Genomic DNA, 27,795 nt, shown 5'->3' on the forward strand with positions numbered 1-27,795 from the left:
CCATGTGGCAGGTGTTGGAAATAGAGAGGTGTACAAAACCAATTTTTTTTTTACATTGAGGTTACGTTCCCGAGGGAAAGATAGATAACAAACACTTAAATAAAACATAAATAAACATACAATGTGATGTGCCATAAGATAATTGTGCAAGGCCAGGGGATAGACAGTGATGGTGTGTTGGGGAAGGGGAGGCTATTTCAGATACAGAGAGCAAGGAATATCTGAGCCATGTTTTCATACTGGTTGAGACCAAGAGTGAGCCTTGTGTATATCTGGAGCTGAATCTGCTGAACAAAGACAGCAGCAAGGGCAAAGGGTCTGTGGCAGGAGGGAGCTTGATGTATACCTGGAAGGGCGAGGCCTAGAACTCAGGAAATGAGGTAAGAAGAGGCAGAGCCAGGTCAAGGATTTCAGAGTCTAATTCCTTGTGCCCTCACACAAACATCCAGGCAGTGTAAGTCTCGAAAGAAATCTAAGATTTCTTTACGTGGCAATCTACAGATTTCACAATTAAGTCTCACCTTTAATACAACACATGATATATATGTGTGAATGTATGTGTGTATATATATAAACGCACACATATATGGCCATTGTTTACTACTGTGGAGTGGTATTTGGGTCCCTGCTCCCAAATATTCCTCTCAGTTAGTAGCACATGAATAGTATACATAATTGGAGGTAAATTAGTGATGTCAATCCAACTCAAATACCTTAAGTCAGGACTTTAATGCTCTTCTATTTAATGGAGACTCCACACCCGCCTCTCAACTCTAATAATATCTGTGCCTTACTTGGGGCACAATACATTTTCTCCCATAAAGATACAATATTTGCATACTTGTATTATCTCATTCTGTAGACTAGAAGCTTCTTGAGGGCAAAGACTGAATCTTACATATCTCTGCATCACCTATAATAAAATTCAGTGCCTCGAATTTAGGAAGTAGTTGGTGAACGTCTATTAAACAGAATTCAGTATACTTAGGGGGTTTTGTTTGTTTGTTTAAAGAATTTTATAGAAAAAGGAGAAATGTGTGAGGTCAATGAGTGCTTAAAGGGGATGATGTGGCAGTGTTGGGGAAGGGCCTGCATGTATTAGTGAGTGTAGTGGAGGAGGGTGAAGGCGGACAGGGTGGACCCAGAAGACCAACGAGGATACCGTACAATTTTCCTGGCAACCCAGCATATTAGAATACAGAAATCTTCTTATTGCTGAAACATTCAAATGTTTATCAAAACAGGATTTTCCCTGTATCTCTTTTCTCAGAATATCCCCCGGCCCTCTCAAAATGTTGATACAGGCAATTAATGTCATTTTGAAATGGAAGCATTTGGCCACTCCATTACTTCTTTCTATTCTGTGAGTGTCTCAGGTGCAACACAAGCTCTTGGAAAATAACCAAGACTCTTGAATTAGCAAAGGTCACATGTGTTAGTATATAACCGTACTTTTTACATCAGATTAGGGAACCCAAGGAGAGTGGCAGACTAGGAATTCCTCTTACTGTAGCTTCTGTGCTTTTCAGACGCTACAGACTTGAGTTATAAATCACACATTTAAAGCCCCAAGTGGCTGGACACTCTGTCATCATCTGTGAGTTACTGGTGCTGTGGCGAGTCACAGGCACCTGTCCCCTTTGTGCCTTGAAGAATACGGTAGCCCTGGTAGGAGAACAAATTCAAGCATTACTAGGTTTCTTCTTTATTCCAAAGCAAGAGTTTCTGAGCTGACCTTGGCGTGCCTCTTTATATTATAGTTACTGGACTATTGTGCATTTTTCCTTCTTTCTCTTCCTCTTCCATCAGATTGTTAGTTCCTTAAGGGATCAACATATCTTAAATGTAGACCACCCATAGTACATATGTACAGAGTTGACACGTGGTATATATGTGTAGGATTGGAATATGATATTCTGCTATTAGGGAGGAAAGTAATATTTTAAAAATATACTAAAACTGTTTTTAAAACATTCCCAGGTCCGTAATGTTTACATGGTCCAATATGAAAAAAAACTAAAGGAAACCATGCAATCCATTATCTATGATGCAAACAGAAGAGGAGTGCTTAATGAAGTATCCCTGGGACAATGTGAAAAAAAAAGAAAAATCACTGAAGACAAACTGAATAATCTTCGTGTGAAACTGACAGTATTATTGCAGAAACTTCAGCTGGTAAGAAATGAAATTTTATTTGAGTAATAGGAACACACATTGTGTAGAGAGCGCTGGGCTAGCTTCCTCTCCTAATGTCGTCATCCACTTATGACTTTGGACGAGTCACTTAACCAAGCCCTAACTCTCTCTTAATGGATATTGAAATCACAAATAAATGAACTTTGAAAGTATAAATTAGAACACTGTTTTAAAGGCCTATTACATTTTCCCTTTAAAAAATCAGAAGCTTTGCTTGTGCTGTTGGTATAGTTCGATCATGCTGTCTCCTCAGTAGCATATTTCCAGTAGGAAATTTTTTCCTAATTTTTTCAGACAACAAAATATTTTAATTTTTATCCTAATACAGAGGTTAAAAAAACAGACTCTTCTAATCTTAGAGGAAAATATCATGTAACTATGAATTACTGTTCTTCTTGTTTATTTATATATTTGAATGCATAAAGAATTGGGCTTCTATGATAGATTGAGCCAGTGAGGAAATACCCATCTTCTACTATAGCATATACAAATGCTGGGGAGAAAACATCAAAAATTAAAGTATATATATCCAATGTTGAAAAGTCTTTCTGTAGATGCTAGAAATAAATTGAGAAATCAACAGTGAGCCCAGGAACTATGACTGTGTTTCTCAGCTTTCCTTGGGGTATAAACGAAGGTTGTTCAGTGGGACTCCTAGGAAAGCTCCCTAAGAGGGGGTCAGAGAGCTCTCTGGGGGCCCGCAAGGGCAGGTCTGTGTCTGGAGCAACTTGGCATCATACACTCAGCACCCAGCACTTTGCGTTGCTTCCCCAGCACTGGTGATGGACACCTGGGCACTCTCTGGGCTGCCTCAAGACTAGCCTTTGGTTCAGTTTATTGTCATGGTAAACTGGAAGCTCCTTAGATATCATCTAGCCTGCTTTAAAAAAGTATATGGAAATAGGGTCTGACGGGGAGAAAATTGTCTCAGGACCCAGACAAAACTCACACATAGGCCCTGAGTCTGGAACAGGAGACAGGTCCTTCCTGGGCCATGCAGGGAGAGAGGGCAGGAGCTGTCTCCCAGAGAAACCTGCCTGGAGGCCTGGAGGACGGCTTTGCCCATGAAGGGGGTCGCGGAGAGACAGACGAGGAAACTTGCTGAGCATCAGTACTGAACATGATGAGCATGGACTTTGAAGCCGACTGTCTGGTTTTCAGTCAGTGTGAGAGTTCATTGCTCTTTCAAAAACGACACATCTTTGGATTTGCTGGGATTTCTCTTATATAAAATACAAAATAAAAACACAGAAAGTATTTTTGATTAAGTATATAGCCAAAAGAGACGATCTCTCTCTTCTTGGGTGGTCTAGGCAACAGTTAAAATGTTTCATTATTAAAATAAAAAGGATGATTAAAGCTAACGATTTTCACATAATGGTTATTATATTTGTCCTTCTGTCAACAGTACTACCTAAGCCAATTTGTGAGAGTGGGATTTGAGTGGAGCTCCTTCGGGTTCTTGTGGCTACAGAGGGTGGTGAATGTTTTTGCATGTGAAAGGTCTGGTGGAGCCTCACACATGGTAGGGTTTCAGTGATGACTGTTGTTTCACTAACAAGAACAACTAGAGAGACCAAAGAAGTTCTTTATCATAGTAATGGAATACCACTGTCTATCAAGAAAGTTCATAAAAATTATTTGGTTCTCACAATAGCAAATCTGTTCAGCTAGGAAAAACAAAATGAAAGAATAGTAGTTTACTCTTCCTTCTGTGTCAAACCCCTGGGTTCCCTCACAGTAGCCAGAGTAATTATACTAACTTAATTTGTTTTATTCACAAACTTTAGTAAAGAGGTGAAGGGCTTTAGCCCACAGAATGTGAAATGTTTTATCCAGTATCATTGTAGAGGTACTCAAAAGGCTCCTGCCCAGATATGTTTACTCTCATCCCCCACTTGAAATTTACATTCTCAGTGCCTTTAATTGCGCGAGCAGCTACCATGGAGTAGAGCAGACACATGAGATGCGGTGGACCTGGAACAGACGGTTGGGGCAGCACATGAAGAACCTGGGAACAGGATCAACCTGGAGTCCTAGCAGGAAGTCTAGTCTGCAGGGTAGAAAGCAGGAGCCAAAGGATTAGACCAGACTGAACAGGCTGAGAGCTGTCGGTGTCAGAAAGGATCACACAGGGCATTCCTCAGGGTCAGTGAATATTTGGAAATCCTAGTGAATATCAGTATCATGGAAACCCAAACAGCGTCCTAGTTACAAAGCTGGGACTCAGTACAATTCAGGCTTGTTAGAAGACTGAGCAAATCTAGGGCAAAGGGAGCAAAGCAAAAACACATTTAATGGAACCAGATGAGGGATGGAGAAACTATGATAGTGCCAGACACTTATTGGAAACAGTAATAACATTGGGATTATTTCTGAAAGGTCCTTCCTAAAAATTCTCCTGTCCATCAGCGCAGTTGGAGAATGAGTTGATCCCATGGTTGGGCCTGAGGGAGTGAGACTTAGGTCAGTAAAGAGGGAGCATTTGTCCAGCTGTTCATGGATCAAGAAGCTCAAGGAAGGAGAGCTTGAGATTACCCCAATAGAGAACTGAGGGAAAGAGAAAAGGGGACAGATCAGGGCAGCAAGCCAAAGGTTGTGGGAAAAGATGCTGCAGAGGAAAAAGGAGAAACAGAGAAGTCAGAATTTGCCTACCCGTCTGTTTTGCCTCTAAGGCTAAAAATTCATGAGAGCCTATAACAGAAAAATGAGATGAGGGCGGGGGCTTTAGGAATATGACAAGTAATTATATAGAAGGGGAAAAAAAAACCCCAAAAAGCACAGTTGAACTAATTTCCACTAAAGAAGAAGAAGAAGAAAAAAAAAAAGATTCAAGTTCCTAACCACTTGTGAGCATAAAATGAGATTAAATGCAAAAACATTTCAAAAGGTTAAAAGCATTATTCGAATGCAAGCTGGGTTTTGTTGCTACATGAATCATAGGGAAGACTGGTCCAAGGCCACCCAGATTACAGGAATAAACCCTGTAGCTTCTTCCCCTCCTATGATTGTTGCTTCTCTTTTCCAGGGCGGTCCAGCAGGAGACCTGGAGCAAATTGACAGTTATTTAGAAGCTCTGCTTAAAGAAGATAATCTCCTTTTTCAGAAGACTTTTAAATAAAATGACTGCAGGTACAGGACATAGTCTCCTTTCAAAAAAAAGGAAAGTACTTCTCAAAATTAAAAGAAAAGACATTCCATTTTTTAAAATGCTAATAAGAAAAAAAGAAGATTCTGTAAAAATATCTCCTTTGCACTTGTTATTGTAAAGTTCATCTTGTTTAACAGTAAGAAAATTTTATGTTTTAGAAATGGAGACTGGTTTACAATTTGTATGTTTCCCAGTTCTATTCCCTAACTCTTCCTGTTCTCTCAGAAACCATTTCTAGAGTTCTCTAGTTCCCGTGAGCTGCTAAGAAAGATGGAAATGTCATTTAGGCTTAAATTTTGTTTTCACTAAAAAGATTGTAAAAACTGGAAAACAGTGGTTTTTAAGAGCCAAAGAACTACAGAATCACCTCCTTTTGAAACTTGAGTTGAAAAAGAAAGACATTATACCCCTTCTCCACTACAGCCAGTACTCAGTAAAGCAGATAATATACATCCCAAAAGAACTTTGAGATATATTTTATATGTTAATTTTATTATTGAGTTATAGTAAAAGAGCCAATCTTCTAAGCATAATATGAATACATATTACATATATGTAAGAATTGTGTTTTACATTTTCCTTGACAACTGTTTGTTTTATTTGTTTAGAAATGTCTGCAACTTTGGACAAAAGCAATAAAACATTTAATAAATGTTTGTGTAATTGTATAATTTTAATTTTATGTACATGCACATAGTATAAAATTCAGAACATGTGAAATGGAATACAGTACAGTGAAAAGTCTTCATCCCGTTCTTGTCTTTAGTTACTTAATTACTCTTCTCAAGAGGCATGGTTTTACTAGTTACTTATGAATTCATCCAAAATCAGTCAATGTATATAAAACCATATAAATCATTATGTGGATATAAATATGGATGTAATAGCATCCAGAATATGCTTTTGTTTTTTTCCATTTAATATATCTTCAAGATCATTCCATATCAGGATCAGTATATGCAGCGCTGTCTCATTGTCTTTAAACTGCTCTTTATTATTCGACTCTGTAGGTATACCAAAATTTATTTTAGGTAAATATCCATCTTATGATGGACATTTACATTTTTCTTTTTTTTTCTCTTTTATAAGGCTTTTGCTTTTCTTTCTTTTTTAAAAAATTTATTTTATTAAGGTATAGTTGATTTACAGTGTTTTGTTAGTTTCTGGTGTACAGCAAAGTAATTCAGCTATACATATATATAATAGTTTGCATTTGCTAATCCCAAACTCCCGATTTATCCCTCCCTCTCCCCCCCTCCCTCTTGGCAACCATAAGTCTGTTGTCTATGTCTGTGAGTCTGTTTCTGTTTCATAGGTAAGTTCATTTGTGTCATATTTTAGATTCTACGTATAAGTGATATTATATGGTACTTCTTTTTCTCTTTCTCACTTACTTTGCTTAGTATGATAATCTCTGAGTCCATCCATGTTGCTGCAAATGGCATTATTTCACTCCTTTTTATGGCTGAATAATATTCCCTTGTGTATATATGTACCACATCTTCTTTATCCATTCATCTGTTGATGGACACTTAGGTTGTTTCCATGTCTTGGCTATTGTAAATAATGCTGCTATGTACATTGGGATGCATGTATCTTTTTGAATTATAGTTTTGTCTGGGTATATGTCCAGGAGTGGGATAGTTGGATCATATGGCAATTCAATTTTTAGTTTTTTGAGGAATCTCCATTCTGTTTTCCATAGTGGCTGCACCAATTTACATTCCCACCAACAATAGGAGGGTTCCCTTTTCTCCACACCCTCTCTAGCATTTGTTATTTGTAGACTTTTTAATGACGGCTGTTCTGATTGGTGTGAGGTGGTACCTCAGTGTAGTTTTGATTTGCATTTCTCTAATGATTAGTGACGCTGAGCATCTTTTCATGTGCATATTGGCCATATGTATTTCTTCTTTGGAGAAATGTCTATTTAGGTCTTCTGCCCATTTTTTGATTGGATTGTTTGATTTTTTTGTTATTGAGTTGTATGAGCTGTTTATATATTTTGGAAATTAAGCCTTCATTGGTCACATCATTTGCAAATAATTTCTCCCAGTCCATAGGTTTTCTTTTCATTTTGTTTATGGTTTCCTTTGCTGTGCAAAAGCTTTTAAGTATGATTAGGTCCCATTTGTTTATTTTTGCTTTATTTCTGTTGCCTTGGGAGACTGACCTAAGAAAACATTGGTATGATTTATGTCAGAGAATGTTTTGCCTATGTTCTCTTCTAGGAGTTTTGTTGTATCATGTCTTATATTTAAGTCTTTAAGCCATTTTGAATTTATTTTTCTGTATGATTTGAGGGTATGTTCTAACTTCATTGATTGACATGCAGCTGTCCAGCTTTTCCAACACCACTTGCTGAAGAGACTGTCTTTTCTCCATTGTATATTCTTGCCTCCTTTGTCAAAGATTAATTGACTGTAGGTGTTTGGGTTTATTTCTGGGCTCTCTATTCTGTTCTATTGATCCATATGTCTGTTTTTGTGCCAATACCATGCTGTTGTGATTCCTGTAGCTTTGTAGTATCGTCTGAAGTCTGGGAGGGTTATGCCTCCTGCTTTGTTCTTTTTCCTCGGGATTTCTTGGCCAATTCTGGGACTTTTATGGTTCCACATAAATTGTAGGATTATTCTAGTTCTGTGAAAAATGTGATGGGTAATTTGATAGGGATCACATTAAGTCTGTAGATTGCTTTGGGTGGTGTGGCCATTTTAACAATGTTAATTCTTCCAATCCAAGAAATGGAATATCTTTCCATTTCTTTGAATCATCTTCAGTTTCCTTTATTAATGTTTTAGAGTTCTCAGCATATAAGTCTTTCACCTCCTTGGTCAGGATTATTCCTAAATAATTGTTTTTTGATGCAATTTTAAAACGGATTGTTCTTTTACATTCCCTTTCTGATATTTCATTGTTAGTGCTCATTTTTTTTTCATGTTTACATGTTCTCATCCTTTTGGATTTACATGCACACAACAGTGAACATTCTTGTAAATATGTTCATTTCACATATATGCAATTATACTTGTTAAATAAACTTCAGAAGATGCATTGCTGGGCCAAAGGGTACATACAGATATTATTAATAGATATTGCCTAATAACACTTCATAAAAATTGTATTAATAAATACCCTCCAGCAATATATTAATGTCTGTTTCTCACACCTTCACCTATCCCGTAAATTATCAAGCATTCTTATGTCATTGATCAAACAGGTGAAAAGTGGTATATACTTGTAGCTTTAATGTACATTTCTTATGAGTAAGACTGAGCACCTTTTCATGTTTAAAATTCATTTGAGGGCTTCCCTGGTAGCGCAGTGGTTGAGAGTCCGCCTGCCAATGCAGGGGACACGGGTTTGTGCCCCAGTCCGGGAGTGTCCCACATGCCGCGGAGCGGCTGGGGCCATGAGCCATGGCCGCTGAGCCTGCGCGTCCGGAGCCTGTACTCCACAACAGGAGAGGCCACAACAGTAAGTGGCCTGCGTACTGAAAAAAAAAAAAAAAATTCATTTGAATTTTCAAATTTGGCCTTTGTTCATTTTTCAACTTGGTTATATTTTCCTACTAATTTATAGGAACTATTTTCATATTAGGGAAATTATCTTTTTTATATGATGTGTGTCACAAATGTTTTCTCATAATTTTTCATTTTTTAATGTTTTTATTATGTTTTGAGCCATGTGAGATTTTCAAAAATGTTTGCTTTAATTTCCTTTCATTTATGGCTTCTGAGATTTTTAGTCATATTTAGAGAGTACTTTCCAATGCTAAAATTCTAAAGAAATTTTACATTGTTTTCTCTAATGATTTTGATAATCATATTGCTAAATCTTTGATTCATCTAGAATTTATTTTGCTGTCAGGAGTAAGTTACAGATCTGATGTTGTTGTGTGTGTGTGTTTCCACAATAATGTCCCAGAATTATCAGTTGAATAAATCTTTTCCCCAATGATCTGCAATACCACCTTATTGCAGGTTAAATTCCTATTTGTATTTGCACTGAGTTCTAAAACACAAAAAGATCTCTATTTTTTTCCATTGATTGTCTCATCTTTTCTCTTATTGAATCCATGTTGTTTTGGTAGGGCTAGCTAATAATTTTATTTTTCGAAAATTTCCTCTGTATCTTTGCATGTATAATTATTTTTATTTATTTATATATATATATATAAATAATTTTACATCTTTGTTGGAGTATAATTGCTTTAAAATGGTGTGTTAGTCTCTGCTTTATAACAAAGTGAATCAGTTATACATATACATATGTTCCCATATCTCTTCCCTCGTGCGTCTCCCTCCCTCCCACCCTCCCTATCCCACCCCTCCAGGCGGTCACAAAGCACCCAGCTGATCTCCCTGTGCTATGCGGCTGCTTCCCACTAGTTATCTACCTTACGTTTGGTAGTGTATAAATGTCCATGCCTCTCTCTCGCTTTGTCACAGCTTACCCTTCCCCCTCCCCATATCCTCAAGTCCATTCTCTAGTAGGTCTGTCTTTATTCCTGTCTTACCCCTAGGTTCTTCATGACACTTTTTTTTCCTTAAATTCCATATATATATGTGTTAGCATACGGTATTTGTCTTTCTCTTTCTGACTTACTTCACTCTGTATGACAGACTCTAGGTCTATACACCTCATTACAAATAGCTCAATTTCATTTCTTTTTATGGCTGAGTAATATTCCATTGTATATATGTGCCACATCTTCTTTATCCATTCATCTGATGATGAACACTTAGGTTGTTTTCATCTCTGGGCTATTGTAAATAGAGCTGCAATGAACATTTTGGTACATGACTCTTTTTGAATTATGGTTTTCTCAGGGTATATGCCCAGTAGTGGGATTGCTGGGTCATATGGTAGTTCTATTTGTAGTTTTTTTAAGGAACCTCCATACTGTTCTCCATAGTGGCTGTATCAATTTACATTCTGACCAACAGTGCAAGAGGGTTCCCTTTTCTCCACACCATCTCCAGCAGTTATTGTTTCTAGATTTTTTGATGATGGCCATTCTGACTGGTGTGAGATGATATCTCATTGTAGTTTTGATTTGCATTACTCTAAAGATTAATGATATTGAGCATTCTTTCATGTGTTTGTTGGCAGTCTGTATATCTTCTTTAGAGAAACGTCTATTTAATTCTTCTGCCCATTTTTGGATTGGGTTGTTTGTTTTTTTGTTATTGAGCTGCATGAGCTGCTTGTAAATTTTGGAGATTAATCCTTTGTCAATCACTTCATTTGCAAATATTTTCTCCCACTCTGAGGGTTGTCTTTTGGTCTTGTTTATGGTTTCCTTTGCTGTGCAAAAGCTTTTAAGTTTCATTAGGTCCCATTTGTTTATTTTTGTTTTTATTTCCATTTCTCTAGGAGGTGGGTCAAAAAGGATCTTGCTGTGATTTATGGCATAGAGTGTTCTGCCTATGTTTTCCTCTAAGAGTTTCATAATGTCTGGCCTTCCATTTAGGTCTTTAATCCATTTTGAGCTTATTTTTGTGTATGGTGTTAGGGAGTGATCTAATCTCATACTTTTACATGTACCTGTCCTGTTTTCCCAGCACCACTTATTGTAGAGGCTGTCCTTTCTCCATTGTACATTCCTGCCTCCTTTATCGAAGATAAGGTGACCGTATGTGTGTGGGTTTATCTCTGGGCTTTCTATCCTGTTCCACTGATCTATCTTTCTGATTTTGTGCCAGTACGATGCTGTCAAGATTACTGTAGCTTTGTAGTATAGTCTGAAGTCAGGGAGCCTGATTCCTCCAGCTCCGTTTTTCGTTCTCAAGATTGCTTTGGCTATTTGGGGTCTTTTGTGTTTCCATACAAATTGTGAAATTTTTTGTTCTACTTCTGTGAAAAATGCCAGTGATAGTCTGATACAGATTGCATTGAATCTGTAGATTGCTTTGGGTAGTAGAGTCATTTTCACAGTGTTGATTCTTCCACTCCAAGAACATGGTATATCTCTCCATCTATTTGTATCATCTTTAATTTCTTTCATCAGTGTCTTATAATTTTCTGCATACAGGTCTTTTGTCTCCTTAGGTAGGTTTATTCCTAGATATTTTATTCTTTTTGTTGCAATGGTAAATGGGAGTGTTTTCTTGATTTCACTTTCAGATTTTTCATCATTAGTGTATAGGAATACCAGAGATGTCTGTGCATTAATTTTGTATCCTGCTACTTTACCAAATTCATGGATTAGCTCTAGTAGTTTTCTGGTAGCATCTTTAGGATTTTCTATGTATAGTATCATGTCATCTGCAAACAGTGACAGCTTTACTTCTTCTCCGATTTGGATTCCTTTTATTTCCTTTTCTTCTCTGATTCCTGTGGCTAAAACTTCGAAAACTATGTTGAATAAGAGTGTTGAGGGTGGGCAACCTTGTCTTGTTCCTGATCTTAGTGGAAATGCTTTCAGTTTTTCACCATTGAGGACGATGTTGGCTGTGGGTTTGTCATATATGGCCTTTATTATGTTGAGGTAATTCCCGCTATGCCTACTTTCTGCAGGGTTTTTATCATAAATGGGTGTTGAATTTTGTTGAAAGCTTCTCTGCATCTATTGAGATGATCATATGGTTTTTCTCCTTCAATTTGTTATATGGTGTATCACATTGACTGATTTGCGTATATTAAAGAATCCTTGCATTCCTGGAATAAACCCCACTTGATCATGGTGTATGATCCATTTAATGTGCTCTTGGATTCTGTTTGCTAGTACTTTGTTGAGGATTTTTGCATCTATGTTCATCAGTGATATTGGCCTGTAGTTTTCTTTCTTTGTGACATCCTTGTCTGGTTTTGGTATTAGGGTGATGGTGGCCTCGTAGAATGAGTTTGGGAGTGTTCCTCCCTCTGGTATATTTTGGAAGAGTTTGAGAAGGATAGGTGTTAGCTCTTCTCTAAATGTTTGATACAATTCGCCTGTGAAGCCATCTGGTCCTGGGCTTTTGTTTGTTGGAAGATTTTTAATCACAGTTTCAATTTCAGTGCTTGTGATTGGTCTGTTCATATTTTCTATTTCTTCCTGATTCAGTCTCGGCAGTTTGTGCATTTCTAAGAATTTGTCCATTTCTTCCAGGTTGTCCATTTTATTGGCATAGAGTTGCTTGTAGTAATCTCTCATGATCTTTTGTATTTCTGCAGTGTCAGTTGTTACTTCTCCTTTTTCATTTCTAATTCTATTGATTTGAGTTTTCTCCCTTTTTTTCTTGATGAGTCTAGCTAATGGTTTATCAATTTTGTTTATCTTTTTTCAAAGAACCAGCTTTTAGTTTTATTGATCTTTGCCATCATTTCTTCATTTCTTTTTCCTTTATTTCTGATCTGATTTTTATGATTTCTTTCCTTCTGCTAACTTTGGGGTTTGTTTGTTCTTCTTTCTCTAATTGCTTTAGGTGCAAGGTTAGGTTGTTTATTCGAGATGTTTCCTGTTTCTTAAGGTAGGATTGTACCGCTATAAACTTCCCTCTTAGAAGTGCTTTTGATGCATCCCATAGGTTTTGGGTCATCGTGTCTCCATTTTCATTTGTGTCTAGGGATTTTTTGATTTCCTCTTTGATTTCTTCAGTGATCACTTCGTTATTAAGTAGTGTATTGTTTAGCCTCCATGTGTTTGTATTTTTTACACATCTTTTCCTGTAATTGATATCTAGTCTCATAGCGTTGTAGTCAGAAAAGATACTTGATGCAATTTCAATTTTCTTAAATTTACCAAGGCTTGATTTGTGACCCAAGATATGATCTATCCTGGAGAATGTTCCATGAGCGCTTGAGAAAATGTGTATTCTGTTGTTTTTGGATGGAATGTTCTATAAATATCAATTAAGTCCATCCTGTTTAATGTATCATTTAAAGCTTGTGTTTCCTTATTTATTTTCATTTTGGATGATCTGTCCATTGCTGAAAGTGGGGTGTTAAAGTCCCCTACTATGAATGTGTTACTGTCGATTTCCCCTTTTATGGCTGTTAGTATTTGCCTTATGTATTGAGGTACTCCTATGTTGGGTGCATAAATATTTACAATTGTTATATGTTCTTCTTGTATCAATCCCTTGATCATTATGTAGTGTCCTTCTTTGTCTCTTGTAAGTCTTTATTTTAAAGTCTATGTTGTCTGATATGAGAATTGCTACACCAGCTTTCTTTTGGTTTCCATTTGTATGAAATATCTTTTTCCATCCCCTTACTTTCAGTCTGTATGTGTCTCTAGGTCTGAAGTGGGTCTCTTGTAGACAGCATATATATGGGTCTTGTTTTTGTATCCATTCAGCCAATCTGTGTCTTTTGGTGAGAGCATTTAGTCCATTTACATTTAAGGTAATTATCCATATGTATATTCCTTTTACCATTTTCTTAATTGTTTTGGGTTCGTTATTGGAGGTGTTTTCCTTCTCTTGTGTTTCTTGCCTAGAGAAGTTCCTTTACCATTTATTGTAAAGCTGGTTTGGTGGTGCTGAACTCTCTCAGCTTTTGCTTGTCTGTAAAGGTTTTAATTTCTCCATTAAATCTGAATGAGATCCTTGCTGGGTAGAGTAATCTTGGTTGCATGTTTTTCTCCTTCATCACTTTAAATATGTCCTGCGAGTCCCTTCTGGCTTGCAGAGTTTCTGCTGAAAGATCAGCTGTTAACCTTATGGGGATTCCTTTGTGTGTTGTTGTTTTTCCCTTGCTGCTTTTAATATGTTTTGTTTGTATTTAATTTTTGACAGTTTGATTAATATGTGTCTTGGTGTATTTCTCCTTGTATTTATCCTGTATGGGACTCTCTGTGCTTCCTGGACTTGATTAACTATTTCCTTTCCCATATTAGGGAAGTTTTCAACTATAATCTCTTCAAATATTTTCTCAGTCCCTTTCTTTTTCTCTTCATCTTCTGGGACCCCTATAATTTGAATGTTGGTGTGTTTAATGTTGTCCCAGAGGTCTCTTAGACTGTCCTCAGTTCTTTTTTTTCTGTTTATTCTGCTCTGCAGTAGTTATTTCCACTATATTATCTTCCAGGTCACTTATCCGTTCTTCTGCCTCAGTTATTCTGCTATTGATCCCATCTAGATAATTTTTCATTTCATTTATTGTGTTGTTCATCGTTATTTGTTTCATGTTTAGTTCTTCTAGGTCCTTGTTAAATGTTTCTTGCATTTTGTCTATTCTATTTCCAAGATTTTGGATCATCTTTACTGTCATTATTCTGAATTCTTTTTCAGGTAGACTGCCTATTTCCTATTCATTTGTTAGGTCTGGTGGGTTTTTTATCTTGCTCCTTTATCTGCTGTGTGTTTTTCTGTCTTCTCATTTTGCTTATCTTACTGTGTTTGGGGTCTCCTTTTAGCAGGCTCCAGGTTCATAGTTCCCGTTGTTTTTGGTGTCTGTCCCCAGTGGCTAAGGTTGGTTCAGTGGGTTGTGTAGGCTTCCTGGTGGAGGGGAGTAGTGCCTGTGTTCTGGTGGATAAGGCTGGATCTTGTTGTTCTGGTGGGCAGGTCCACGTCTGGTGGTGTGTTTTCGGGTGTCTGTGGACTTATTATGATTTTAGGCAGCCTGTCTGCTAATGGGTGGGTTTGTGTTCCTGTCTTGCTAGTTGTTTGGCATAGGATGTCCAGCACTGTAGCTTGCTGGTTGTTGAGTGAAGCTGGGTGCTGGTGTTGAGATGGAGATCTCTGGGAGATTTTTGCCATTTGATATTATGTGCATCTGGGAGGTCTCTTGTGGACCAGTGTCCTGAATTTGGCTCTCCCACCTCAGAGGCACAGCATTGACTCCTGGCTGAAGCACCAAGATCCTTTCATCCACATGGCTCAGAATAAAAGGGAGAAAAAGTAGAAAGAAAGAATTAGTAGAAGTACAAAGAAAGAAAGAAAGAAAGAAAAAGGAGGGAGGGAGGGAAGAAGGAACGAAGGAGGGAAGGAAGGAAAAAGGAAAGAAGATAAAGTAAAATAAAATAAAGTAAGATAAAATATAATATAGTTATTAAAATAAAAAATAATTAAGAGAAAAAAATTTTAAACAAACAAAAAACGGATGGATAGAACCCTTGGACAAATGGTGGAAGCAAAGCTATACAGACAAAATCTCACACAGAAGCATACGCATACACCCTCGCAAAAAGAGGAAAAGGGGAAAAAATCATAAATCTTCCTCTCAAAGTCCACCTCCTTAATTCAGGATGATTCGTTGTCTATTCATGTATTCCACAGGTGCAAGGTACATCAGGTTGATTGTGGAGCTTTAATTCGCTGCTTCTGAGGCTGCTGGGAGAGATTTCCCTTTCTCTTCTTTGTTCTCACAGCTCCCAGGGGCTCAGCTTTGGATTTGGCCCCGCCTCTGCGTGTAGGTCGCAGGAGGGCGTCTGTCCTTCGCTCAGACAGGACGGGGTTAAAGGAGCCGCTGATTCGGGGGCTCTGGCTCAGGCCGGGGAGGGGGGGGCGGGGCACAGAGGGCGGGGCGAGCCTGCGGCGGCAGACGCTGCCGGCGTGACGTTGCACCAGCCTGAGGCGTGCCGTGCGTTCTCCCGGGGGAGTTGTCCCTGGATCCCGGGACCCTGGCAGTGGCGGGCTGCACAGGTTCCCAGGAAGAGGGGTGTGGATAGTGACCTGTGCTCGCACACAGGCTTCTTGGGGGCGGCAGCAGCAGCCTTAGCGTCTCATGCCTGTCTCTGGGGTCCGTGCTTTTAGCCGCGGCTCGCGCCCGTCTCTGGAGCTCCTTTAAGCAGGGCTCTTAATCCCCTCTCCTCGCGCACCAGGAAACAAAGAGGGAAGAAAAAGTCTCTTGCCTCTTCGGCAGGTCCAGACTTTCCTGGACTCCCTCCCGCCTAGTCGTGGCGCACTAACTCCCTGCAGGCTGTGTTCATGCCGCCAACCCCAGTCCTCACCCGGCGCTCGGACCGAAGCCAGAACCTGAACTCCAGGCCCCGCCCGCCCCGGTGGGTGAGCAGACAAGCCTCTCGGACTGGTGAGTGCCGGTCGGCCCTGATCCTCTGTGCGGAAATCTCTCTGCTTTGCCCCCCGCACCCCTGTTGCTGTGCTCTCCTTCGGTGCTCCGTAGCTTTCCACCTCCGCCACCCGCAGTCTCCGCCCGCGAAGGGGCTTCCTAGTGTTTGGAAACCTTTCCTCGTTCACAGCTCCCTCCCACTGGTGCAGGTCCCGTCCCTATCCTTTTGTCTCTGTTTATTCTTTTTTTCTTTTGCCCTACCCAGGTACGTGGGGACTTTCTTGCCTTTTGGGAGGTCTGAGGTCTTCTGCCAGCCTTCAGTAGGTGTTCTGTAGGAGTTGTTCCACGTGTAGATGTATTTCTGGTGTATCTGTGGGGAGGAAGGTGATCTCCGCGTCTTACTCTTTCGCCATCTTCCCGGAAGCCGCGTGTATAATTCTTATTCAAACTTAGAATTAGGTTTCAATTCAGTACTTACCCCTCAAGTTTTATTTGTACTTTGTTGGGTTTGTGGTTAGGGAGAATTGCATATATATGTATATATATATAAGTCTTTCTACCCAAGACCAAAATATGCCTTTCTATATGTTCAGGGCTTCATTAGTGACCTATATTATTATTTAAAATTTTTCTTCAAATATATCTAGTATATTATAGTTATATTTTTTGTAATTAATTAGATGTACTCTATGGCCTATTAAAAATCAATCTTTTTTCCCATTATCTTATGACTAGTTAATATTTTATACAGCAAGATTTCTGATTTTGAGATATAAATATTGTATCCAGTGTAAGAATTCTCTTTATTTCAAGTAATCATTATGCAGTTTTTTTTAAAGCATAATTTATATGATCAGTTTCTGGATCTCAGGTCCTTGCATTGTTGATCTAAACGAAGTTTTCCTTCCACAAGGGATTTTCTTGGCCCCTTAAAAACTTTCATTATCTTCCTCTGCCAACATCAGTATCCATTCTTCCTTTAATCTAAAAATTGGTGATTAATGAATATTAATGGCGATAAGAAGACAATGCCTCTGAGCATTCTTCTGGCAGACATTTAGAAAGAGTCTGAAGGGGGACTTCCTCAGAGAATGGTTTTTGAAGATTTTTACAGGATATTCCTCATATTTCCTAACTGAATATTCCCAAGGGCTGAGTCCTCATTATCTCATCTTCTCTCTTTTTACTCTGCATAAGAAATCTCATCTAGTCTAATGGTTTCAAGTAATACTTCCAAATGAATAAGTTCTAAATTTCTATGACCTGATTGAACACTTCATTTAAATCTAGTTATGAAATAGAAATTTTCTATTGAAAGTCTATATTGGTATGTTTGACAGAAAATTAATCATAACCTCTCCGATTCCTGTCAAGGCAGTTCATTTAGGCCCCAGTGCCTCAAGTTCTTTGAGGATCTGGGGTTTTAAACAGGTAATCAGCTAGGACTAAGGAATGGGGACTAAAGTAGTAACTAGACTTATGAACTGAGTCAACATGGGAATCGAGGGGGGGAAATGGAGTAAGTTTAGGGGAGGAGAGCCATGTTGGGACCAGATGACTTCAGGAGGAAATAATATAATTCTGTTGCTCCTAAGTATGGTTGGTAGCAAGATGGCTTGGGGACCACACGGGGCAATTCATTTCCATTATTAGACCATGGATACAGTTCTTAGGCCCATTGGATCAGCTCTGAAGTCCATTGGCAATTTGGGCTTGGCTGGGACCAGATAAGCTCAGGAACTAGAGTGGGATAAAACCAGCAGGCAGAGGGTATGGCTAGATGCAGGTTTGAGAGACAAAAGACAAGAACAGAAAGTGGGGGTGGGGCGGGTGGGTGCGGGCAGTGGCAGGTACAATGCCGGAAGACACAGCCCCATATCTTCCTTTACCTGCAGTCCACACTTTACAGCCTACTACATCTACAACTCTTCTAACTACTTATTATCTGGTTATCTCTGCCTATTTCCCTCTCGTACATAGAATTCCTTTAACAATACTCAGAATGTTTAATTTTTCCATGGCTTGAAACAATGTTCTTCATCTAAAGTTATCTTCACAATATTCAGATGTGAGAAGGCAGATACTCTTAATACTATTTTACAGATGGGAAACTGAGACTTAACTGAAGTAATCGTTCAATGTAGTTATTAATAAGTGGTAAACAAAGCCTAGAACCCAGACTTTCTGATTGCAACTCTAAGTTCCTTCCATTAAACCCCACTGTACCACTCAATAATGTAGGCGTAACTTATGGCTAACGATATGGCAAGGGTTACCCTCTAAAATACTGTCTCTGTCCTTTACAGAAAACTCTATCTCTGAATGGCAGTAAGCAACAATCCCATCAGCTAGTAAGTGACCTTGGTCTTAAAATTGTACAGGTAAATTAATCTCACTGGCTTTCTATTCTTATTTAGCCTATAGCCGTAAGAGGTTTAGCGTAGTTTCTAAGTGCATATGTTAACCTCAAGTTTTAGTGAAGAGTGAGGGACTAAATCCAGAAAGACCTTACATGAAAACAGCGGGAGAAAACCTGTAGACTGTGAATCATGTTGGGGATAGCGAATCTATAGCTGGTGGTGAGACAGCACCTCCTGCTAGAGACCTGTGTGTGGTACAGAAAACTTAAAATGCAATATCCATCCGGTCTGCAAACACTGTGTGAGTTTAAGACATGCTTGCGTCTGCAAGGTCTGAATCAAAAAGCCAGTCAACGTGTTGATCAAATCTGTAATACCGTTGACAAGAACAAAGTAAGAACTTTCACTTATCATTTGGCTATGATTCTCCATTTCCCTCTTTTTTCAGTAAAATAGCCTAAGGTAAAAACTGTGTGTTCCACTGAATGGGGAGGTCTTCAGAGAACTCACAGCTTGTAGGTGAGTCATTAAACACATTTAGCACTGCCGGCATGAAAATAATTGGGAACTAGCCTCTCTGCCCTTGGAAATGTTCTGCATGTAGGGAGTTATTTTATTTTATTTATTTGTTTATTTTTTGCGGTACGCGGGCCTCTCACTGTTGTGGCCTCTCCCGTTGCGGAGCACAGGCTCTGGACACGCAGGCTCAGCAGCCATGGCTCACGGGCCCAGCCACTCCGGGGCATGTGGGATCTTCCCAGACCGGGGCACGAACCCGTGTCCCCTGAATCGGCAGGCGGACTCTCAACCACTGCGCCACCAGGGAAGCCCGGGAGTTATTTTAAAACCAAATTAAATCTTGGCATGGAATTCTAATGCTGTCCTTTAAACAAATCTAATAAGTGCAGATTGATTTACAAAGACTGTTTTCAAAGTATTTAATGCATTGGTGACATTTTATAGAAAAGCGAATTACAAGAATCTGCTTTTAAAAGTGTGATTGCATCTAGACTGGCAGATAAAAATACAAATTAGCCAACATGTTCATACTCAAATCAAAAGTTAGAATGCTTCATAATCCTTTTCTTTTTTTCATATCTGACCAATTTATTTTGGGGAAAAACAAACTAATTTACAGTTTTAAATTCAGATAAATATTAGTTTCTAAAGATTGTTACTCAACTGTTGTCTTGAATTTACTCATTCCTGAGCTGCAGCACGTTTTATTTCATGTCTTAAAAAAATATAAAAACGAGAAAATAAAATATGGAATAGAAAAAAAAAAAAAGACAAAAAAGTAACAATGTGAAATACTAGGCTACTGTCTGCTTTTCCTTGTACATTTCAGTTGTTTTACCTCTAGATCTGTATATTTCAAAATGTGCTGATGCCATCTAGAATAAAAGGGAACGGGAAATACTACTGGTAGAAAAATAGATGACTTTAGAAGGCTGTGCATGATAATAGAAGATAAAGAAGGGATAATTAATTCAGTACAGTTAAAACAACTGGCTGTCCATTAGTATGTATGGAATCTAATACAGCCTTTTGAGCCCTTAGGCCAAAAAAACCAGATGACTTAAAAGGAGGTAACATCCAGGAACTGGGGAAAATTAAACCGATGCAAAATTAACAGCTATTTTAATCCTTGTAGCAATGTCAGGAACATTTCTTTTAGGACATTACTGTCCTTTGTTCTTTGTTTTAAAGTATGAATTAAGGACTGCCTGCTTATCATGACTGTTTCCCTCCTCATAAATTTTTGCTTAGTGTAGTTGCAAGCAAACCCGGCTCTGCCCCCGAGGAGCTTACAAATCAGTAGAAAAATGAGGCAGATTCTGCTTTTAACTCTGAAAAAGTTTTTGGATATGCTATAGACTGAGTATTTATGTTCCCCTCTCAAATCATATGTTGAAATCCAAACCCCAATATGATCGTATTTGGAGGTGGGGCGTCTTGGGGGGGTGATTAGGTCATGAGGGCAGAGCATTCATGAATGAGATCAGTGCTTTTATAAGGAGGCCCCAGAGAGCTCCCTTGCCCCTTCCTCCATGTGAGGACACAATGAGAAGACGGTTGTCTATGGGAAATGCGTTGTCTATGGGCCCAGGAAATGGGCCCTCACCAGACACTGAATCTGCCTATGCCTTTGATCTTGGACTTCCCAGACTAAGAAATGTGAGAAGTAAATGTGTTTAAACCTTCCAGTCTATGGTATTTTTGTTGTAGCAGCCTGGACTAAACAGGACGACCCTGTGTGCACACTGGCATGTTGTCTCTCTTTGTCTCTGCCTGTATATGTATCTCTCTGCTCTCTCTCCCTCTCTGTCATTCTGTGTCTCACTCATGTGGCAGCTGCTGACCCACTGTGCCTGCTGTGAGCGTCCCAATTTCACAATGGAAGTCTGTTGCTCTAGACAGCAGCTTCTTAGGTTCTGATGGTGGCATTCCTGAGAGTTTAGAAGATGAACTATCAAGTTCTTTAGTTATTCTCCAAAGGTGTTGATGTCATGTCCCAGGCCAGTAATTTTGTTGTTAGCCCAATGTTTGTGGAAGCACTGTGAGTGTCAGTGGTTCATATGCAAGAACAGGAACATGCTGTCAAGGAAGCAGGCACAGTGTCCAAAGTGTCTGGGGCTTGTGTGCCACTGGAGTGAGAATCCTTTTAGTGACAGTCATGGGATGGCCAAACCCATCTCAGGAGCTCAACTGAAATGACTTGGAAGTTCTTCTCTTTATGATTTATCATAGAGATTTCATGTTTGCTTAGGGAGCAAGTAAACCTAGGCAGGCAGTGATGACTAATGCCACGAAAGGTGTGGAGATCTCAACATAAAATCAGGTCGTAAAATGAGAATAGTAAGGATTGCTCATTATCAGGTGATAGCGAGAAATGATATGCAATTATGCACAGGAAAACAAAAAAGCCACATGTTTAATTAGATCAATGAAACTATCAGCTGTCCAGAAACCTGGAGGATTTACTCTAAGAAGCTCCTCTGCAGTTTTACTATTCTGGATGGACATCATTCTAAAACACTTTCCTGCTTCCTCAAAGTGCTGGTACAACATTTTCTTGATATTAGAGTCATTATTATGAACATTGGTTATTTCATTTATGAAAAGGAAGAAGGGGGACTCAGGGAGGAAAACCTGAAGAAATGACATTGATGGAATATCTACTATGTTTAAGGATTTCAAAAACAGTATTAATTCATTAACTGATATTTAACCAATCTGATGTGGTACATTGGAAAAAAGTTACAAGGCTAGTAAGCACAAAGAAAACTATTGAATAGATTTAGAATAAAGCAATTACATTCTTTTATTATGAAAATTTTACACCTAAGTAGAATAATCTAGTAATCTTGCATAGACCCATCATCCATCTTCAACAGTTACCAAATTTTATCACTTTGTTTCATGTCCCCCTATATTTTTCCCAGGGTTTTTTAAAAGAAAAAAATTACTCAAACTTTGCAGGATTTCACCTGCAAATACTTCATTTTTCACCTATTACCAATAAGGACACTTTTTAGCCATAACTACTATGCCATTATCATACATGGCAAAGACAACAATAATTCCTAATGTCATCTAATACCTGGTCTATGGGCAAATTTTCCTGATTGTCTCAAGCATACTTTTTAATTTTTCCTTGATTTGAGTTTGGGTCCAAACAAGGTCCATACATGAAAACAGGGGGTTATGACTTTTAAGTCTGATTTTTCTATAATAGTAGTTTCCTACCTCCCTGCTCCATTTATGCTATTGAGTTAGTAGGAAAAGTGAGTCGTTGGTCCTGTAGAATATCCTACATTCTAGATTTAGTTGGTTGCTTTCTTGTGTCATCTAATTTGCTTTCTATTCTTCGTATCACCCATAAACTGTATTTAGCTGTTGAAGCTTAAATAGATTCAGATTCATTTGTTTGGCAAGAATACTTCATAAGCACATAATTACTGGTTGCCTTACTTTTTGTGGATTGTCTGTTAACTTCAGGAGGTGTCAGCACGATGAGGCAATTATTAACTCCATGTAAAATAAGGAAGTCAATAATTTTGGTATACCAATGAGCTATGCAGAGAGCAAAATTTACCAGAGTTGTTAAAATCAAACTTCTGACTTTTAGATTAATCTACAATTGTGAGAGTATGCAGGAGGAACAGTGGTATGCTGGGAAATGTGTAACAACTAGTTTTCTGGGGGAAGATAGCCCTGATAACATTTGCCGGTTTCCATGGCATAAATACTCCCACCATGGCCAATTCCAAGCTACCAATCATTTAATAGTTGACTTGCAGATTTTCTGAAGATTTAACAGTCAGCTCCTATCAGCAGGTAGAATAAGCTCCAGCACACCACTGGGATATGTATAGGAGTCATAGAGTTAAATACTTGTCACTTGCTATAACAGGAAGTAAATAAAGTCTAAAATTGATCAATCAAAACATAAGCAGAATAAGCATCTCAATTGCAAACATGTAAATAAAAGAAAAAATAGCCCCAAAGTTCAAAGTTTTAAATTATAAGACTTTTAGTTTAATTTTAGATATGTATGTGTATGATGTACATGATAAAAAATTAAAACTGATTTTTAAAAATTTTATAACAAAAAAGAAATGGAAAAAATGATGGTAACACGAAAGATATTAGCAAATCTTTGTAGGTGAGGTCAGTGATGGAAATGGCTCTCCTCAAAAAAAAAGGTCTGTCTCTGTGCAAGGAACAACATAGATTCCTTCATTTCTACAACTAGGAATTGTCTATTCCATTATGGAAATCCTATGGACTTGAAGCTGAGGGTCTAGCCTGGCCCAAACTTGGTAGTGAGTAACCTCGTCAAAACATGAAGTCTCCATTAAAAAGTACAACACGATGTTTTCTAGATTCCACATATATGCGTTAACATATGATATTTGTTTTTCTCTTTCTGACTTTCTTAGTATGGTTACCAAGAGGGGAAAGGGGGGGGTGGGATTGATTGGGAGTTTCGGATTGACATATATACACTACTATGTATAAAATAGATAACTAATGAGAACCAACTGTACAGCACAGGGAACTCTACTCAGTGCTCTGAGGTGACCTAAATGGGACGGAAATCCAAAAAAGAGGGGATATGTGTATATGTATAGCTGATTCACTTTGCTGTACAGCAGAAACTAACACATTGTAAAGCAACTATACTCCAGTTAAGAAAAAAAAAACTGAAAAAAAGAGTACAACATGATGAAAGCGTGTGGCTCTCGTGGTCAGTATTAAACCCACACAGGGTGAGACTGTGGGACTTGAAGTTAAGTGGGCTCCAAGGACTGACCAGGGCCACCTCCTCCCCCCACATTTACACCATTGATTTGCTAGGGAAAATGAGTCATTTCCTAATGACTCACTGCCAAAGGAGAAGCTGATGAAAGGCTGATGAGCATTCGAGCTGGGTCTGGGCCAGCACCAATATTCCAAAAACAAGAAACACTGTGAAATTGTAGATGTTGCTGGATACTGGTTCCTAAAAGGCAGTGAAAGTGGACATGGACTACACTGCTCTCACCTAAGTATCCACATGCTTCACCTAGAGATGGATGCAAAATGCCCAGTTCCCTGGAAACTACTTCCTATACTAGACATGACCCTGCACCCTGGGCTGTATGCATCCAGAGTGCATGACACTGAACTTCTGCTCTGCTGAAGTTCGGGCAGAGCCTGGCAATGAAGGAGCACCTAGCACTGCTCTTCATCCTGTACTCCTTGCATTCCAGCCACACTGCTTGCTTCACACTACACCTTCAGTTTGCCCTTCTTCGTGTCTCTTTTTTGTTTTTAAATGCAAGTGGTACATGAATTCCTCCTCATGAAACAGCAGTGCAGAAACTGAATAATAAAAATGAAGAATTAATCATCCCCTGTAAACCCCATGGGCTTCCGCAGACTACGCACCTAGCACAGTGGCATAAAGCGGATGTTGAACAAATATATACTGAGTCATTAAATAAAATAATAAGGGAAGTAACAACTCCAGTACCCTATCTTTTATACATGGACTTCTTTCCTTTCCATTCCTCTCTCTCTCCTTCACTCCCCCTTTTCCCCATATTTATACCAAGGAAGGCTACTGTGTCTTCCACATTTTAACCTAGTGCCCAACTGGAGTGAAGGGAAATTTTTAAATGTATTTTTTATTTGTGTAGTTGGTAAGAATTTCAGCTCACACACTCAGGCATTTTAAAAATGTAACTTTTGATTTTCATAATAAAATTAATTTATATTTTGAGTCCCCATTTTACCAAGGAGATTTCTCCCTCCACTTACCAGGGTTGCAAATAAACCCCACGGGTGCATCTAAAACTCAAGGTATTAACACAGGTCAGAGGAGCACCCGTCCACACTGGTATTCACTGAGACAGAATCTCTCATCTCCTGCTTCACTTAGAAGGCTGCTGTCTCCGCACGGCTAGGCCTCCTGAGTCAGATTCTCTCTCAGTTACTTTATACTCCTAGGCTTGGAAGCCTGTTAGGCTGGCTCAGGGTTGTCTGACTAGACACTCCTTACAGACTTTCCTCCCAAGCTATGTTAGGTTCAGGGAAACTTGGTGAGTTTCTACCCAGTAAATCACAAGTGCTTCTGCTCTTACATCTGCCAGCCACACCTGGTGTGTCTCTCTCCGCCCCGCCCCCCCCCCACACACTAGTCTTGACCCTCACAGAGCAGTGCCCCTAACCCACTGTCTTGTAATTCTCTTTTCCTTCCCTGTTCCACACTTCCCCAGCCTATGGAATTTTTATCTAGCTTGAGAGTAGCCAGGAGAAACTGGCTCTAATTATGTGTTCTTCCAAATCTTTTGTTTGTGGCATAAACTTTATGCTGTGAATCCCAAATGGCTTAAACTATTGAAACTCAAGAGATAAGAATGAATTCTCGATTTCTGCTTTTCTGTTACAATGACTTATCTCTCAGGCAATGAATGTCTTTACTGAATGTGGGAGGGCTGGATGATAGAAGGGATTACCAGGAACAAAGTCACATCCTTGATACACAATATTATTACCCCACTGCATTTGCAAAACTTTATTGAGCTCCTGGGAGGCATGGTGGAAGGAAGGAAGGCACAAAGATGATATAGGAATTGATCCCTGTACTCAAAGGAGTTTACAATCTAGTGAGATGACAAATGCATCCTCAAAAAATAAAAGTTAGTAAATGAAGAGTCAGATTGAAAGAGGGAAAAGCATTGTAATGACTCTCTAGCTTCAAGGTTCCAGATGAGTCTTGGATATTATAGGGCTGCTTTTAAAACCTGCCCAGTATTGTGAGTAATGGTCCAGCCTATGCCTAGACAGGCAAACTGGATGGAAGGGCCAGGGGAACTCTTCAATCCCATCCCAGCAGGGCAGGTAATAGAAAAATCACACTCAAATTTTGAAGGGGTGTGGGGATGGGGGTGAGCAGGCAGGTAGAAGATATGATTTTCTGTGCCCCCAAAGAGTTTACAGTCTACTGGATAAAAGTCATGTCGAGATTAAATGCCTTAAGAAGAAAATAAGGCAGTATAATATAACAAACTATAGCAGGGTTGTGCTATTCAAGGTACATCTACTGGGATCAGAAGATGCAATGAAAACTAAGTTGCCGAGCTAGGAAAGGCTTTTGGAGAAGCTGAGACATTTTGAGATGTTGAAAGAAGTTAAGAGATTGAATTATTACTAAGAAAAGTAACAGTTGCTGAACATTTCTATACCAGTCACTGTCTTAAACACTTTACATTTATTATAGAATCCTCAACAATATGTAAAAGTAGGTACTATTTTTATCATTTCCATTTTACAGATGAGGACACTGAGGCACAGAGAGGTTAAGTAAATTGCCTAAAACTACACAGCAGAATTGGAATGCTGGCAGTCTGACTCCAGGGGCTTCACTCTAAATTGCTATGGTATTCCACCTTTAACAAAATAGTTGAATATTTCAACAAAGAGAACAGCTCAAATTAAAGTACAAGGTAGGAGACAGAAGGGTCAGTGGGGACCTAACTAAGGCAGAGGGTTACCGCTAGAGCATAACTTGGAAGCACACACTCTAGGCGCCTCACCTATATCTTTTGCTCCATGCAGACAACCAGTCTGTTGCTGGGACTACATTTATTCTTACATTGTGGCTGAGAAATGAGGCACTCAAAGAACCAAGATGCTAGGAGGGACTTGCCTGGAGAATCTCAAAGCAGAAAACCAGCCCTCGGTCCCTCTGGCTCCTGATCCACATTCTTGCTGCTGTAATAGGTGTGAAGGTCAATGCACAACCCTCAGGGCCACACCTAGGCATCTGGGGATGAAACCGTGCGTTAAATCCATTTCACCTGCCTTCACTAATCAAGGTCATTTTAAGATTTGCATGTCCTCCAAGCTGCACGTAGCCTCTATGATAAGATGTTTGCCCGAGTTGTTGTCCAGGAACTCAGAGTCAGCTGTGCCTAGTTCGAGCTGAGCCGATTAAGATGAGATAGGACCACCGACCATCCAACTGGGCATGTGCGAGTGTCGCTCAGTGACCTTTTGAACGTGGAGGCCCGTAGCCTAGTTACGCCTACGGAGAATGTCGATTACCACACCTTTTCCAATCACCTTTCCCCACCTCTCCATGCTCTCCACGCCTCAGACCACCCTGCTGCTTCATTCCTCATCCCATAAATACCCCCGCCCCTTGCCTTCTGCGGGGAAGATTTGGGGTCTGTTTTTCTGTCTCTTCGTCTGACTGCCTTGCCGCAAATATATAACTGCTTCGAATCTCGGTATCTCAGCATCTTGGCTTGCTGTGGTCAGGACAAAACAAACCGTAACTGGTGCTCTCCAAGCAGTGCCACTGTCAGCTCTTAAACTGAGTCCAGGGTTCTCTAAGAATAATCTTTTGTTAGGTATGGACCTGCAGGGGGGCAGGGATGAGGCCATTTCCTCAGACAGAAGTGGGGTAACAGAAGTCTGATTACCGGTCTAGAAGAAATGGTGGGGGGAAAAATGGTGGGGGGAAAATTACCGGTCTAGAAGAAATGGTGGGTCAGAAGCTTTGGCTCCTGTAAAACTCTGAGGGCTTACAAGGGAGGTAGAATAGTTTCTCTAAATTTGTGGGTTTGGAACTCAAACTCTTACCGAGTCCCAGCT

General features: G+C 39.3%; 2 protein-coding genes across 3 annotated transcripts in view; both read left to right on the forward strand.

Moving 5' to 3' along the window:
- Nucleotides 1-6,003, forward strand: part of MORC1 (MORC family CW-type zinc finger 1) — a 352,246-nt gene extending 346,243 nt beyond the window's left edge. For both annotated transcript variants that reach the window (XM_033432194.2, XM_033432196.2), the window contains 2 exons: nt 1,981-2,175; nt 5,225-6,003. In XM_033432194.2, the coding sequence (XP_033288085.1) occupies nt 1,981-2,175; nt 5,225-5,317 (288 nt within the window). In that variant the 3' untranslated portion in view covers nt 5,318-6,003. The remainder of the gene's footprint in view (nt 1-1,980; nt 2,176-5,224) is intronic.
- Nucleotides 6,004-16,203: 10,200 nt separating this feature from the next.
- Nucleotides 16,204-27,795, forward strand: part of GUCA1C (guanylate cyclase activator 1C) — a 33,244-nt gene continuing 21,652 nt past the window's right edge. Inside the window, 4 exon segments of the mRNA XM_004286880.2 lie at nt 16,204-16,281; nt 18,592-18,666; nt 18,825-18,883; nt 18,885-19,038. Coding sequence (XP_004286928.2) covers nt 16,204-16,281; nt 18,592-18,666; nt 18,825-18,883; nt 18,885-19,038 — 366 coding nt within the window.

This window comes from Orcinus orca, chromosome 5, assembly GCF_937001465.1.
Source record: "Orcinus orca chromosome 5, mOrcOrc1.1, whole genome shotgun sequence".
NCBI classification, from domain to species: Eukaryota; Metazoa; Chordata; class Mammalia; order Artiodactyla; family Delphinidae; genus Orcinus; species Orcinus orca.